The following is a 17,501-nucleotide window of genomic DNA, read 5'->3' as shown; positions in this document are numbered from 1 at the left end:
TCTCTTCCTTCAGTTCTCATTGTCACCCCCAATATGCCCATTCCTTTTTTCAAAATCCATGGTATATTTATTTATTTACTCAAATCCTGTTGTCTCAGGTTTTTAGCAATGTGTTCATTCCCACTCATTGGCTGAGACATTTATGGACAGCCCAGGAAATTACCTATCTAGTTCAGCAGCCTAAGTCTGGAGGCACTCACATCTAGCTCAGCAAGTAAGTGCTAGGAAGAAAAAAAACTCCACAACAAGCAAAGAGATTAACAGGTTAATCCTATGGTTGAGGAGAGTATTTTTTTTTTTTCCTTTCCTTGTTAAGGTAATAGGTGAGGTATGTGCTAAGGGATATTAAGCACCTGAGAACAACTGTAGTGACTGTTCCAGAGTTCACATAAGCCTCTGAAGGTTTCCCATTTCCCCAGGGAATTAGCCAGGAGATCCAGTTTAGATGGAGGAGAAAAGTCAGAAGGACCATCGGGCTTTGCTTAACCAAGGAGAGGAGAATGAACTGGTGAGTCTTCCCTTTTTTTTATTACAGGTTCCTCAAAGTAACTGAGCTGTGGGCAGGGGCTGTTGAAGTAGTGCTGGCTTTAGAACCTGGAGAGGTTTTAATCTGGTAAGGCTCCTTGAGGTCCAGGGCAGTATTTTAGTGAGGGAGCCTAATGGGCTGAGAAAGTGGGTCTTCTAGATGAGGGCACTCTTGCCATGCTAATAGGCATTGGACAGCGTGAAGCCTCTGCTTCAGACATTTTGCAGAGTAATCAGGTGCACTCCCACATGAGGTGTTCCCTCCTCATCTTCTGGGTCTTAGTGCAATTGGACAAACTCAGGCAAAAACTGAAACTATTTTTTTATTATTCTTGTGTGTTTGTATGTATGTATAACTTATGTTCCCTGTGCATTAGATGGAAGTCATGCTAGTTGCCTAGAAGGGTTTTAACCATCAAGTACTGAAGAAGGAATAGAGTGTGGAATGGGATTTAGCCCATATCTTAAAAAAGTTCTTACTTCTGCAATTCTTTTTCCCCCGTTGCCTTTTCCACCAAAAATATATAAATTTTGAAAAATAATCATTGAAAGCTTGGAAACTCCATGTCTATTTGGTGCTGATGGGTTACCTTTATTATTTTATTTGATCTGCAGAATTCAGTGAAGAAATTAATCCTATTTCATGGAAAAGAAATCTGAGACCAGGGAGGTTGAATAACTTGCAAGGTCAAAACCTGCAAGGGAGAGGCTGGGTATCCAGCTCACTCCTTCTGCCTTTACACCCCATATGTTTGTGCTGCAATAGTGTCTCCAGTTAGGTCATGGGAAAGGAGACAAAGAAAGAGGGGAATTTGGCAGAGAAGGTGCCTGGGAGGCAGAAAGGAACCCAGAAGATAGAGTTCATGTATCAGAAGGTCTCCTAGTTCCCTATGAACTCTGTGGGAAATCCATCCATCTACCCTTGTTTGTTAGTCTAAGGAAAAAAAGTGATTTAATCACATGCATTGTTCAGTACAGCTACCCTGGCCACATGTGGGTTTTGAGCACTAGCAAAGTAGCTAGTTTGAAATGAAAGACACTGACTGTAATGTAAAATACACACAGGAGTTTAAAGACTTGGTAAAAAACAAAAACAACTTATAAACTAACTCAATAATTTTTAAATTGGTTACACATTGAAATGATAATTTTTGGATTTGCTGGGTTAGATAATATATATTATGAAAATTAATTTCACGTGCTGTTGTGGTTTTGTTTTGTTCCTGTGGCTGCTAGGAAATGTAAATAACCAATGTGGCTCCATGGGTTTGTCATTGATTTAGACAATGGAGTGGCACTTTGAAATCTTCAGACAAGGAATTCACAGAGTAAAAATCTACTCACCTGTGTTCACTCCAAACAGCTCTGTGCCAGTGCTGATTTTTTTTCAACATGCAGATAAGTGTTCATAAGAGCCTTTGGTTGCTCTTTATTTTTCTCTAATGAGGTGACCTATTTGTAAAATTCATAGCCTAGTATTTTAATTCTTTTAATCACAGAGGCAGCACAGGTATCAAAGCAATAAGTAATAGGCCCAGCATCATAGTTTACTCTTTTGTTGGTGATCAAACACTTCTAGAAACACCCACTAAAAAATTCTATCAGAAATCTCACTACGCTGATGTCTTGTTGTCAGGGCATTTGTCAGCAGGAAGTGGCTGTGGATTTTTTCTTCATAAATCTTACTTGTGAGCTTGGGTACAGAGCACAGGTGCCAGTCCTACTAAGGTGGATCAGAACCCTGGGTGAGTTAGGTAGCCTTGGTGGGAACAGGGGTCACCCAGGTGCATAGGCTAAGGGGAAGCTGCCACCTAGCTCCAGGCACTGCTGTCCTGCAAGTCAACATCCCCGGTGCTGTCAGCTCTTCAGAGTTTGAAAGGGAAGCCAGAAATCGATATGATTGCATGAAATAGCCTTATTATAAATTTTGGAAACAAATTCTTTTTTTTTCTTTTTTGATAATCGGTAGGCCAAACTAAGCCTGGGCATGGTCTACTCCCAGCCTCTGAGGGCTATCAGTCATGGCTTTTACAACCTCTCCTCACTTGTTTTAACTTTCCCAAAGGTTTCCCCATGGCCCACTCTGATTTCTATTTGTGTTAATCATCTCAAGTCCAATCACTTGTGATCATGTGAGAGGATCTGAGGTGAAAAACTACACACTGTTTGGGAAAATAATAAATTCATTCAATCAAACACCCATAAAGAACTTATTTGAGTGGGGAGGGCCTGTGAGATTATTCAAGTGCAGCCTGGAATCACTTTGCTGAGTTCAGCATAGATGTAAACCATTGCACTAGCTTCCAGAGTTGGAGGAGAAAGGGAATGGAAGTTGAATCAGTTGCCAATGGCCAATGTCAATCATGCCTAGTTAATGAAGCCTCCACCAAAACGTAAAAGGCCTGGGCTGGGAGAGCTTTCTGGTTGATGAATATGTGGAGGTGCTGGGAGTTAGCCATGAGGAGAGGGCAGCTCAGTGCCCTTTCCAATCCTTGGCCTATCCATCTCTTCCTGAGTTATATCCTTTTATAATAAACCAGTGTTCTAGTATGTAAAATATTTCTCTGAGTTCAATGAGCTACTCTAGCAAGTTAATCAAAGTCAAGGAGTGGGTTCTGGGAACCTCCAATGTGTAGCCAGTTGGTTAGAAGTATAGGTTGCTACCTGGACTTGCAACTGGTGCCTGGACTTGGGGAGAGGCAGTATTGTAGTACTGATCCCTCAACCTGTGGAATCTGATGCTATCTTCAGGTAGATAGTGTCAGAACTGAGCTGAATTATAGGATGCCCAGCTGGTGTTTGAAAATTGTTTTGTGTTGTGTGGGAAGGCCTTGCCCTCACCACACAAACATACATAGTGGGAATTGGGTCCAGGAACTCACAAGAGTCACCATGCTAGAGAAGTTAGTTCTTATTATCAAATATAGACAAAAGTGAAAGTGATTCAAGACATTTTATCCCACCAAAGGGCACTCCATGGCATGAATGCAGGACAAAGTATAGAAAACTATAATTAACAATGCTTAGTAATTAGTGATAACCATCACAAATTACTACATGTGGCCAAGCCCAAGCAGTAATAGAGGGTGAGGAACAATGTCCACACTAACAGGGTCCATTGATACAGACAGTATTATCTTTGCATTAAATCAGCGGTTCTCAACCTGTGGGTTGCGACCCCTTTGGCGGTCGAAGGACCCTTTCACAGGGGTTGCCTAAGACCATCCTGCATATCAAATATTTACATTATGATTCATAACAGTAGCAACATTACAGTTATGAAATAGCAACGAAAATAATTTTATGGTTGGGTCACAACATGAGGAACTGTATTTAAAGGGCCAGAAGGTTGAGAACCACTGCATTAAAGAAAAGAAACTTGAAACATGGCAGAGTTAGAGATAAGAGAGCTTTAAGAATGCCCTCCTATCTAACACATAAAGGAACACAATTTGGCATGTCCAGATAAAGAAAACAAAGGGTAGATTGTGAATAATGAATAGAAACTTGGTGCTGTTATGGTTGTTTTTAAAAAGAAAGAAGCTAAAACATGATTAATTCTAGTCTCATGAAAGGACATAGAAATATTATCTTTCCTTGGCTCTGATTCAATGGACTGAAATTTGTGGCCTATGTAGAAAAAGGTAACTTATTCTAAGGTTATTGGAACTTCTCACCCATGGAAAAGCCCAACATGTCTTAGCAAAAAACTGACCTTGCCATTCACAGAAGGTAATGGTAATACTGAGAGTTATTTATGTCTTGGTTGAGTAAATTCAATTATAATCTTGTGCTGCTATGAGAATCTTTGGGTAAGTAAAAGTGTTATGAGCTATCATCCAGAATACCCATTCCAAGGATACTACTACTACTGTGCCTGTGCATGGTGGGTACACAACAAATATTTTTAATGGATAAACGCACAAATAGTGAACATAAGGACTAAAGGATTTACAAAAACTAAATAGGACTGTTCACAAGACCAGTCGTGCATAGATTCTACTGCTCCTGATGCAATGAAAATCCAGGAGTAAGGACAGATGGTGACCAAGGGGATGGTTCCATATGACTAAGAGGATCCCCAACAGAGAATTTTGGAAAGAAACCATGTTTAGATGAAGCAGCACCTCATAATTCTTCTTTCCATTTAATCCCTATGACCTAATACCTTAAATATCCACTTTATGACTAAGGAAATTGAGGCTCAGTTAAGTAACATATATAAGATCACATTACATAACATCAGGGGGTGTTCTACTACACTGTTTTCCTCCTGTACAAGTGAAGAAAGATTGTGCTGGCTTGTGTATATGTGGTGTACATATGTGTGTATGCATGTGTGTGTGTGCATGCACACACACACATGCATATGTATATGGTTATGACATCTAATTATTCTTTGAATCAATTTAGTATTTATCTTAAACTCATTTCTCAGTTTCACATATTACAAAGTTGAGTAGTTTTCTTTTTGGCCTGTATTAGACTTCAACTTGGACAATTTGTGCTCTGTGGTAAAAGCAAAAATTCCATTTAAGCCATTTAAGGATCAACCACTTTTAGAAATACAACTTATGGTTTTGGCAAATAACATTGAGTTCTGAACATTGCCTGTGGTCAAATCAATTCACAATGGTTTGAAATTTTGTTGAACTGTATATTACTCAAGCTAATATTAACTCAACACATACTATGTGCTCAAAGTGTTTCAGGAACTGAACTGCATATATTATCTTGTTAGTTTCTCACAACAATCCTAGGAGATAGTTGTTGTTATTTTCATTTATGGAGGAGGAAATTGAGTCATCAGGAGGAGTAAAGTGGATTGCCCAAGGTCGTTTTTGTGGCTACACGGTAGAATATTTGAACTTGTTTTTTTCATGCCATATGCCCAGCTTTTAACTGCTATACCAGACTACTTCTGTTGCATTTTACAATCAACCACATTTCTCACAGGAGAAATCTAAAGTTTAGGGAATTTAAATCATTTATTGAGGTCACATTAATTAGTAAGTGATGGAGCAAGAAACAGAAGTGCTGACTTCTAAAAGGCAATGGGGTTGGGGTGCAAAGAACAGAGGCTCTGCTGATAGGCTGCCACAGGGCTCTAATTTGTCAAAAGTCATGTGTGTATTTTATTGTTGCTCCTAATGCCTCTGCTTCTTCCGCACTCTGGGCTTAGAAAAGGTCATTAGGACTGTGGTACCTCTCCTGGGATCTGGAATACAGAGTTCTAGTGGGAAACAAAAAATAGGCGAACATCACTTCTTAGAGAGAATACAGTTCAAGTCTCCTTGAAGAAAGGCACACCTGTGTACTATTCAACTCAACTCATAGGTGGCGGCAGATCTGGGTTTTTCTGGAACACAGCCTGTTTCCATTACCAACCTTGACTCTATATTTCACAGCCACCATTTTCCTCCTTTGACCGACCTATTATTAAACCACATGCTGACATTGACTGAGAGCTTGCTTTATGCTCAACACCTGTCCCTCATTTAATCCTCACCACTGTTCTTCCAAGTGTATGTTATTAAAATTCCCTAAGTACAGAAATGGAAGCGGAGACTTAGAGAAGTTAAATCCGGAGGTCACATAGGTCATAGGTGACAAAACTCACTTTACTACAAGAAACCATGTAAATAATGTGTTTGAGATTTTGATCCTCTGTCCCCAGTATCCTTACATTTACAAGACTTCTGGATTCTACTTACCTTCCTCTGTTATGGTATAAATATTGCTCCTGGCTTCCTCCTCTACTCTGCATTTCTTAGTGGATTTTACTAGGAGTGTATAAATATTTAGGACAAATCTCAGGGACTCTTACTACATCAGAAGACTAATCATTTAGAACAATTAACTTATACTTGAGATTAACTAGTCAAAGTGGAAACACACAAACATGGCCAGTCCTTTAAGAGTATTTGGTTAAAAGAATGGCAGATAAAATAGTGATTCTTTTAGACAAAACCTCAAGTCCCATATCCAGCACTATAACTTTTGGGAAGCCTGAGAAATGGTCTAGAAAGAAATTTTACCAAGGATTATGAGGTCAGTTTATTACAGAAGCAAAAACATTGCTTCTGTTCACTTTGCTCAATGAGCTATACATATCTGAATATTATGCTGACATTTACAAGTTCTTATTTATTTACTTACTTTTACATGCTTAATTTTTTAACAGACGGAAAGAAATCTGACATTTTGATTGAGGTGTTCAGCCATAAGCAGAGTCATTATCAGAAACCTCTTCCTCATCTCAGTGATTTTACCTCTGCTTTAAGGGAAGTCAGTTCTTCCCAATCATCCACACCAGGAAGCATCTACAGTCTCCCCAGGTCACCAAACCCCCCACTTCCCATAGAAGTCACTTCTCTGCCTCTCACTTTCTTTATTCATTTCTAATATTATGCTGCCGTTTTTTCTTTCTCAATCTAATATTATTAAAATAGTTAAAATATCTTCTACCTGCTTGGAACAGTGTCTAATAAACAAATTTATTCCACTTTTCTAAAACATTTTAATATATCAATACAGTGGGTGTATTTATATAAATTTATAAAAATAGCCTGGCCAATGTGGCTCAGTGGTTGAGCATGGGCCCATGAACCAGGAGGTCATGGTTGGATTCCTGGTCAGGGCACATACCTGGGTTGAGGGCTCCACCCCTGATGGGGGGTGTGCAGGAGGCACCCAATGATTCTCTTTCATCATTGATGTTTCTATCTCTCCATCTTCCTTCTTCTCTGAAATCAATAAAAACGTTAAAAAAAAGTTCATTTATCTTAATAACTTTCATCAGTTTTGCTAAATTTGAACTGATCTAAGTAGAATTGTGCATTGCTTTATGATACTTCATTTACTAAATATAATATCTGAAATGTTGTGTTTGTCAGAAGTTAATTCTTTTTTATTGTTTTGTAGTGTTCCATTGTATGTAAACACAACATTTATTTATCTCTCTTCTGTTAATGTATTTTTAGATGTTTGAAGTTTGGGGCCCTATTGTCAATTTTTATTTTCATTCAGTTCAAACTACTTCCTAATGTTTGTTGTAATTTTTTATTTGACTCACTTGTGTTCAGAAATACGTTTCTTCGTTTCCAAACATTTGAAAATTTTAAAGTTATCATTCTGTTAATTTCTAATTTAATTATAATTCCATCATTACATAATGCAGTCAATTTAGGTAAATACATATGTGTACTTGAAAATAATTTGAATCATGCAGTTTGGGGCTGTGATTTTCTGTATTTGTTAACTAGGACAATTTAGTTAATGAGGTTGTTCAAACTTCCGGTAGTCTTACTGATTTTGTTTTCTTTTTGTCTACTTGTCTTATCAGTTATTGAGAAATGATGAGAATGGATTTAATTCATATCAATTTTACTTTATAAATTTGGAAATTATGTTTATAGGTGCACAAAAATTTAGGATTATTGTCTTCCTGTTGATCATTTAGCTTATGAAATGTCCCTTTTCCCATAATATTTCTTTCCCTAAAGTCAATTTTATCTGATATGAATATAGCTGTACCAATTTTCTTTTGATAGTCTTTGCATGGCACATTTCCCCTTTTTTCCTCCTTTTACACTATCTGCTTCTTTTAAATAATTCATTTCTGCTTCTTTATATTTAAAATATGTCTCTTGTAAACAGCACATAGTGGTTCTTCTTTTATTATTTTAGCCTGACAATCTTTGCTTTCAATCATACAATTAAAGTCATTTACATTTAATGTAATTACTGATATAATTGAGTTAAAGTTCATAATATTGTTCTTTGTTTTCCATCTATTCAACCTGTTCTTTGTTATTTTCTTCACTTAACATTATATCACAGAATGTCCCATGTGTTTACCTTGACTTTATGCATTTTGTTTTTAATGGCTCCTCAAAAGTCCATTGTTTTGATGTTTCACATCTTACTGCATCATTAGTTATCATTTTGTTCTTTCAATAACTTTTGTTGTTACAGATAATTCTGCACCAAACATCTTTATATACACAAATTTCTACTTCATGCATATTTTCTTAAGGTGTACTTTTTAGGGTGTGTTTTCTTAGGGTATGGAATCACAGGTTCAAGGAATAGAAACATCCTTATAATTCTTGATACAATTTGATATAATTCTTGTCACCTTGCTTTTCCTAAATAATTATTCTAATTTATAAGCTTATTAGCAGTATGTAGCTGTAGTGGTTTCATTGCAGCCTTGCCAGCATTATGAGTTCCTTTTTTAAAATAAAAAGTTGTTGTATAAAAAAGAATGGAAAGGAATCAGAATTGTGATTACCAATGTCATTGATGTGGGTACATAAACAGAAAGGGGAAAAGTCATTTACAAATGTCATTTTTACTATAAGCTGGACTAAAATTTTTAACTCTTCTACATCTATTTTGCACACACTTGGGGGCTTTGGCAATAAACCCCTCTATATCACTTAGTAAAATAAGTGAAACCTTTAAGCTGTCTTTTGAAAGTTTTTCATGTCCACAAATAATCTCTTAATTTATATCTTCCTACTGGTACAGTTATTAATACTTCCAATTCTTTATGACATAATATGTGAACTGGCACATACATTTTATTTGATAAAACTCATAAAACTATAAATAAGTAAATTCACAAATAAAACCAAAACAGGTTTATAGAATCAGAAGGAAGTTTAGGGAGAAAGGAGACCAACTGAAAATATGCTTAAAAGCAGATTGAACATATGCTTCTAAGTAACATTTAAACCTTAGTGTGAATAATCTCAAAATACAGTGGCTGCATCACTAAATTTAATGAAGATATTTCCTCAGGTGGGTGATAGTGCTGAGGAACAGTGGAAAGGAACTCAAAATTGTAATTACTTTGCAGAGCACTTGAGGAGACATTATCTCATTTGAGCATAAGTACCCTGTAAGGCACATATTTCTACTTTTTTTTTTTTGTATAGGAGTAAATTGGGATTCCCTAGAGGTGAAAGGATTTACCCAAGTTCACATAACTGATAACTAGCAGGCAGGTGACTTAAGTGTACATTTTTGTTTCTTAAGCCTGTGACCTCTCCACTATGTTTAAGGATTGCTTTCAACGCTTGTTATTAAAATCTTCATCTACCACAGAGTTATTAGAAAAGCTTAATGAAAATAACCATATTGAAGATGAAAACTTTTCCAAAGAATACAGCCAAGAGATTTATTATAACATAATCTAAACTGGTATAAAATTCAGAAGATCCTATTATTTGAAAGTGCTTCAGAAACTCAGTGAAAACTTACTTCCTTGACATTACAGCTCTATGATCTGGACATAGGAGTTCAGAGTCATAGAAAAATACACACACAAATAATAGCAGAACCTAAAATCATAGTATAGCAACAATGTCATTCATAATCAGCATCCCTCAGGCTCTTCCAAATACACTAAAAATCTAGGCTGCTTTATTGGAAAAATTTGACAGGTAATATTGTATAAATTTAAGGTAGCATGTTTCTTTAATCCTATATAATAAAAGCCTAATATGCTAAGTGTCCAGTCGTCCAGTCGTCTGTTCAACCAATCAAAGTGTAACACGTTAATGATGTGCTAAGGCCGCTCAACTGCTCACTATGACGTGCACTGATCACCAGGGGGCAGATGCTCCAAACAGTAGGCTAGCTGGCTGCTGGGGTCTGGCCAATCAGGACTGAGCAAGACCGGCCAGACACACCCTGGAGCCCTCCCGCCATAACCTCCCTGGCTGGCCACCTCCCACATCCCTCCCCAGCCCCGATTGTGCACCGGTGGGGTCCCTCGGCCTGGCCTGCACCCTCTTGCAATCCGGGACCCCTCAGGGGATGTCGGAGAACTGGTTTCGTTTTGACGCAATCCCACAGGCCAGGCCGAGGGATTTGTGCACCGGGCCTCTAGTATACTTATATACTGTAGTATGGTTGCTGATGTAATATTTATCACATTACATACTTATAGTACAATATTATTGTCTATGTTCATTAAATCTCTATGGCTATTGTTGTACTCATTATAGATTTGTACCTTTAGACACCATCACTCTTATTCCCCACCCATCAATCCCCTGGTTCCCACCATTTTATTGTCTGAAAAATCTAGTTTTAGAAATAAAATTTAAAAAACTATACAGTACTGTGAATCTTCATTGTAGAAGATGGAAACTATAAATTGGCTTTAAACAAACAAATATATTATTTTGGGCTACTTGTTTTCCCCTAAAATTGCATCTTAAGTCTTTATTCAATTTATAAACAAATATTAACTAACCTATTACTAAAAGTAGAACTATTTCATCAAGTTACTCTTTGAGTGAATACCTTTAAGCTGTCTTTTGAAAGTCTTTCATGTCACAAATAATCTCTTAATTTATATCATCCTACTGGTTCAGAAAGTAGTAGAGTTAATACTTTCAATTCTTTTCAATCCTGTTATCATTAAACAAAGCTGAATTTGAATGAATTTGAATAAGTGTGGATCATATTCTGTCATTATTTTATCATCTTCCTCTAGTAAATTAATACTTTTTAAAAAACTTATACTTAAAGAAAATAGAACTGGTAGAGAGCATGAAGTATTTTATAAAATTATGTGGTGACTCTTAAGAGTATGTATGTAGAACCAAATAATTCTGACCCTTCCTTGCTTTTCCTGTCTAATGTCTTAGTTCCATATGCCAGGGTAGTAAAATGAGCCCCCCCCCCCTTTTTTTACTCTATCAGCTGACAGCTGTAAGCAATCAATCTAATTCAACCAGCCAAAGCCAGATTTCTCTCCCCATCAACACCCCCACATCTAAAGTCTGTTTCTAGGAACAAAATGATATGTTTATGTGAAAAAATAAAGATAGAGTGATCTTTTATTTCTCTGCAGGAGGTGTTTGGTTACCAGACCCAGAGTCTTCGCAGAGCCGTCTGCCTTACAGCATCGGTGCTGACGTGTGGGGTCCTTATGCTGGTGTTGTACTGGAGGCCCCAGTGGAGAGTGTGGGCCACTTGTATCCCGTGCCCCTTGCAAGAAGCAGATACTGTTCTGCTAAGGACAACTGTGAGTACCCTATTGTGTTGCATTTGTGGCACAACCAATGACTGGCTAGCACTTCAGGGGGGAGAGCTTTCTTCATTTAAAGAATTTTCCTGTCCCAAAATAGGAGATGGCAAAACCACCTTTGCAGTCTCTTTGACATCTCTTATTTTAACTCAGGAATGAAGGCCATTTCTTGCATGTCAGACTGGGGAAATTTCTACCATGTCAGGATAGTTGGCAATGCTCTTAGCAATTACATGAACAGTGGCTGCCAGTGTTACAGCTCTTAGAAACATAACAAGGGAATGATCGTTCAATCTTTCAAAAGTATGTATTCTGAGGGAAACTAGACATTTAAACATGTAGATGTGATTTTGAGGTAGCCAGAAACTATTTTCTAAATAGAAAGTTTTCTTGAAACGTCTATTTTTCTCTTTATTCTCCAGCACAGTGGTTCTCAAATTTTAGTGCAAGTCAGAATCACCTGGAGGGCTCTTTAAAACACAGACTGTTGGCCTTAACACCAGAAGTTCTGATTCAGTAGGTTTTGGGTGCGACTGAAAATTTGCATTTCTAGCAACTTCCAAGATAATGTTGATGCTCTTGTCTGTGGTCCAAACTTTGAGAAACACTGGTCTGGACTTGGCAGGGATTTGGTTTATTGAGTGCCTTACTGAATAACAGTTGAGAATTTCACAGGCTGGATTGTCATATCTAGGATGAATTTCAAAGATATATCAGGAAGAAAGTGATCTGCCTCTACTTATCCACACTGAAGTTTCCTATAAGCAAGAACCCGGAAGAGCCCCTTGTAGCTGACCACCACTCTGTCATAAACCATGCCATATTGAAACCAGAATTAAAAGTAAGTGATTTTAAGACTGCATTGTTATGGCAAGTTTTTGCCAAAAGAAGTAATGTAAGTGTTTATTAGATGAAGGTTTGAATACCCCATGGCTGGATTGGGAATCATACCTATCTATTAACAAAAGGTAGGTCTGTGTGAGGACCTTCATTAAACAAGCTTTCCCTTCCCTGATAAGCTTGACTTTGTGAATGACATATTTCCTATCACATTTGTCATTGCAGCTACGATTTATCCAAGTGCAGAAGATTAGGTATGTTTGGGACAACTTGGAGAAGAGATTTCAGAAAGTGGGGTAAGTCTGAAAGTGGTTCTGCATCAGGATATAAGGGAAGAACACTGATTTGTTGCATGCCATGAACTGAAGTGTGGTTCCTGTCCTGACCGCATCCTAGGTTGCTGGAAGACAGCCACTCCTGCTATGACATCCATCATATGTTCGGCCTGGGTCTGACCCATGAAGAGCGGGAGGTCAGGTAAGGTTTGCAGTACCCCCTGAGAGAATGCTGCCAGCAAAAAGTGTAATATCAAATGACGTGTGCTCAGTGAATTGTTGGCATAATGCTTCATCAACTTCATATAATCCAAGCTCATTTGCTGGTATCAGAAGAGATAGTCTAAATTGTTCACATCATGGGCAAACTTATTAAAAAGAAAAGACTAAAAGAACCATGCAATCCAATAACATTTGGTCCTTTCTTTCAGGATTGTACAATAGTTTTCTCTGTGTTGTCTTTTTAATTTTTTTCTCAAAAACGTTTTGAGTCATTTCATAAACATCAGCTTCTTAATCCTCCCATCCTCAGAGAGACAAAGACAGTATTATGATCACATTTTACTTTAAAGAACAGCCCTTGGAGATGAGGATTTTGTTTGTCCAGTTGGTTGTGTCATTCACTACTGTATTTGCAGCACCTGGGACAGTGTCTGATTCATGATAGGAGCTCAACAGATATTTGTGGAATGAATGAATGAATGAATACATGAATGCATTCATGGATCTATTAAAAAAAATGCCTCTAATATGCCAGGCAGTTTGCAAGACACTAGGGATGTCAAAACAAATAAGACTTAGTCATCATCCCAGGGACATTTAATGACTAGAGAAAAAGAATAGTTGTACAATTGTGAGAATGATATCTCTAGTAGCACATAGGTTAAGAATAATGGTAGTAGCATAGGAAATGCTTATGCTATGCATTAACTCACTGTGCTCTAGAATCCTCACTTTACTCATCTATAAACCGAAGTGGAAAATCCTGGTGAATCTGCAAGAAAACCACTACAAGCCTTCCCCAAAATTTTAATAAGCAGCTTCATTTCTTGCCCAATTTTAGAGACATTATCTGCCTGACCACCTTTGTGGTCAGGCAGAAACACTAATTCTAAAGCTAAGAAGACAGTTGGTGCTTAAAATACAGGTCCTTGAACTCCACTCCCACAATTCTGATTTAGTAGGTAGAAGTAGTGATAAGAGAAGAAACTGCTTACTTATCAGGCACCCTCATAATTCTTATGCACCCCAAGTCTGAGAATTGCTCATCTATTGTTTGTAAGTTTTCTCTTTGATTGAACACTATGAAAAAATGAAGCAAGCATCTAGACTATGACAATATTGCAAAATGCCTTTGAAATGGTATCATTACATGAGATTTCAGATGCAAATGCTTAATATATTGAGTACAAAAAGTTTTCAAACTCATTAAAACATATTGATTTAATAGCATTAAGCACAAGACTTTAAAAGATTGATCTAGGGCATTTAGGAAATCTAGTTGATAAATGTAGATATATTGTAGAGAAAACCATTTCTGCAGGAAAGATTTCCATCAGTGCAGCCACCTCACATGTCCCTATTTATCAAGCCCAGGCTTTGATAAACATCATACATAATTAAATTTAAATCTGCTCCACACAATAAAGAACTTGACAATCTAATAAACAAGACAGAGTACAGTTTTCCAAATACAAAGAATTGAGGAGATAATCTACTTATAAACATATAGGCACATTTTATTTTATGGGCTTATCTCTTTGGAGGGTAATGACAATAAATAGAATATGGAACATTTTATCCCTATTTTCCCCTCATTTTTTTTGGTGTAAAACTAACCTTTTAAAAAATAAATCTGACTGGCTGAGTGATATCAATTTCCTTGGGCTTACTTGCATGAAAAGTAAGGGCATGATATGAGAAATAAAGGAAGGGAAATACCCAAAAATCTTGGATGATGAAAATCCACAGTCTAAATTTAGTCTCTTATTTAGCCTTCCAAGTAGCCAAGAAAGGAGAGAAAATACACAGATTTACATAGTTCTCACTTTTAAGTAGCAAAAAATAAATCAGGGCATGAAAAGAGATACCTTTACCATGGAGAGAATTTGTCAAAGGGCATCAGAATGAAAGCAAGATTATTTCAGGAGGTTTCATGCTCCTAGCTTCACTCATTCATGAACTCAATGCAAGTTTTCTTCTTGGAATTGGTCCTCAACAGGTTCATGGACACTTGAGTTAATTCTCTTATCTCATGGAAACAGGGCTCTATGGGAAGAACAACTCTACTCACTTCCCATCCATTTCATAGTCTTCCTATTAGGACAGTTTTTAAATTGAGCATCTCTTCATTTTCTCTTTACTCAGCCCATGCCTCCTCTTGCCTCCTTTGTTTAATCTCCTAAAATGACAAGGGGAACTTTCTGGCAGTGGAGATAGCAGACACCTCCTAATGGCATTAGCTCCAAACAATTTACCTTCTTGGTAACCCAGCTCTCTGAAGGACAAAAAAGCTTTGATGGGTAGAGTTTGTCAATTTCTGTAATGGAACTACTCTCCCCATGGCTGATTTCCATCCAATGGTGTGACATCTCTGAATGTGGAGTGGAAAAGAGATGCTTACCTTAGGCTCAGTGGTTCTGCAGGGCCAAACTTAATTTTCAACATTTGTCACACCATTGAGCAAAAAGGCATGCCTGTTAGTACCAGAGGAAAGCAATTCTATTAATGCTCAGCCCCAAGCTGGTGGAAGCTTTCCAGGAGAAGAGAGATTATTGAAACAGAGAGAAAGAAGAATCAAGAGGGAGGCAGGAGAGAGAAAGGGATTAGGGTTGCTTTGAGACCCTACTCTTTTACTCCTCAGGTCTTGTGGGTAGTAAAAGTCAGAACAGAAATCATGCTTTTATACCATGACTTTTATCCCCTTCACAAGCTCTGTTCCTAGAAAACATTCCAATTATAGACACTCATGCTTAGGAAGGAAGTGTTGGTTGGAGTAGAGGAGAGAAGCAATGTTTAACATTTAGTTAGAAGTTAATAAAGTACTTAAAATATTATAGTTTTCATAGGGTATTTAGTACAAATTGAATGAGCCACTGAGATCCACATTCTCTTTTAGATAAATTGTATTTGTCACATCCTTGGTTCTATGGGTATGAGTCCATTCAAGATATAAAATCATTTAACCTCAATGCCTTGTTCAGAGCAAAGGACTATGGTGACACCAGTAAGCCTAAGGCTTGGGTCACCCTGGGGAGATCCTGCCTGGGTTTTCTCAGCCCCCACCTCCACCCCTTGCCCTCCTGGTCTTCTGCTTTCCAGACCCTCATGCGTGGGAATTTTTAAAAACTCTATAAATCTGCTTCCTAAAAAACTCCAGAGTTCACAGAGTGTGTGATGGCATGGCATTAACTGATTGGAAAACTACAAGTCTCCCATTCTATTGGTGGCTTATCAAAATGGAAGCAGAGCAGTCATATGTAGCTTGAAAAAAGCTCACCAATAATTCTAACACAGTCCTTCTCTGGTCAAGACCACTCTAGTCTTCACCAAATGGAGCCTAAAGCATCTAACACACAACATATTCTCAGCAATTATCATATAATAAAAGGCTAATATGCAAATCAACTGAACAACCAATTGTTATGACACACACTGACCACCAGGTGGCAGATGCTCAATGCAGGAGCTGCCCCTGGTGGTCAGTGTGCTTCCACAGGGGGAGCTCCACTCAGCCAGAAGCCAGGCTCACGGCTGGCGAGCATAGTGGTGATGGCAGGAGCCTCTCCCACCTCTGCAGCAGTGCTAAGGATGTTCGACTGACGGACATCCCCTGAGGGCTCCCAGATTGCGAGAGGGTGCAGCCCAGGCTGCTCCTGAGTGCATGAATTTCTTGCACCAGGCCTCTAGTTTGGTTAATAAATTGATAAATGAATGAATGGATGTACGCATGATCAAATTAAAAAAAACACAGACCATCTCCAAAAGAAATGATTTCTATTTATTTACATTTGATTTTCATAAATAAATACATTCTAGTAGATTTACTAATATCTTATGATTGTAGGAAGTCTAGCTTACAGCTGGTACAGAAAATCTCTCCATAACTTCCCTGTTAAAAATTCTTCAATCTCTTTTGGAGAGGGATCTTCTATCCCCAAACCAACTATTCCTATAATGACTAGTTCTGAATATTAGGCAAGTCTACTTAGTTGCATTCAGCCTATTTAGTATTGCAAGGCCACCTGGAATAATTCTCTGGCCTCTTTTCCCTGCCAGCTCATCAGATTTTAAAGTCAGGGCATATAATCTGCTTTGTTCCTTGGAATTTTCCTCGGGGGACCCAGCTTCAAGCCTCATGTTCCTTTGCTCAGCCATTGGTCATTGTCCCTGAAAGTTCTGTTTGGCTTGTGCTGAGACTGAGATGAGCACACAATCCCTAAACACACAATATTTTGGGCAAGAGATACTGGAAAAGATGAAGCAGCAAGGGGCATTCCAACAAGGCCCAGATAAGCCCTAAAGAGGATAATCTTCAGCAAATTTAATCCTCTGGATCTCAGTCCTCATGGTTGCTAAGCTTCTCTCTCTTACTAGTAACATCAGAGACCATCTCACCACATAGGGAAAGAGGAAGTGCATCGGGCTCTGGGCCTGTTCCTCTCTGAATTGACTTTCCCCAGCCTGTGTGCTGCTGTAGTTCTGCAAACTGGTTTTTTAACCCTACTAGGGGAGGGAGAGTATTCTAGACATGGGTCACAGAGGTCCTCACTGATTAAGTCCAACATTTACAGAACATTTTCTGTGTCAGA

At 38.0% G+C, this 17,501-nt stretch overlaps 1 protein-coding gene across 2 annotated transcripts in view; it reads left to right on the top strand.

Moving 5' to 3' along the window:
• ATP13A4 (ATPase 13A4) overlaps nucleotides 1-17,501 on the top strand; it is a 254,995-nt gene that overhangs the window by 146,599 nt on the left and 90,895 nt on the right. Inside the window, exons 1-5 of one of the 2 annotated variants that reach the window (XM_059687406.1) lie at nucleotides 207-508; nucleotides 11,399-11,572; nucleotides 12,270-12,416; nucleotides 12,641-12,711; nucleotides 12,812-12,892. In XM_059687406.1, coding sequence (XP_059543389.1) covers nucleotides 446-508; nucleotides 11,399-11,572; nucleotides 12,270-12,416; nucleotides 12,641-12,711; nucleotides 12,812-12,892 — 536 coding nt within the window. In that variant the 5' untranslated portion in view covers nucleotides 207-445. Of the gene's footprint in view, nucleotides 1-206; nucleotides 509-11,398; nucleotides 11,573-12,269; nucleotides 12,417-12,640; nucleotides 12,712-12,811; nucleotides 12,893-17,501 lie in introns of those variants that run through there. The other variant, XM_059687405.1, reaches the window with a different exon arrangement.

The sequence above is a fragment of the Myotis daubentonii genome, chromosome 3 (assembly GCF_963259705.1).
Source record: "Myotis daubentonii chromosome 3, mMyoDau2.1, whole genome shotgun sequence".
Taxonomy (NCBI): Eukaryota; Metazoa; Chordata; class Mammalia; order Chiroptera; family Vespertilionidae; genus Myotis; species Myotis daubentonii.
Note: the sequence above shows the minus strand (reverse complement) of the source record. Positions and strands in the feature narration are given on the sequence as shown.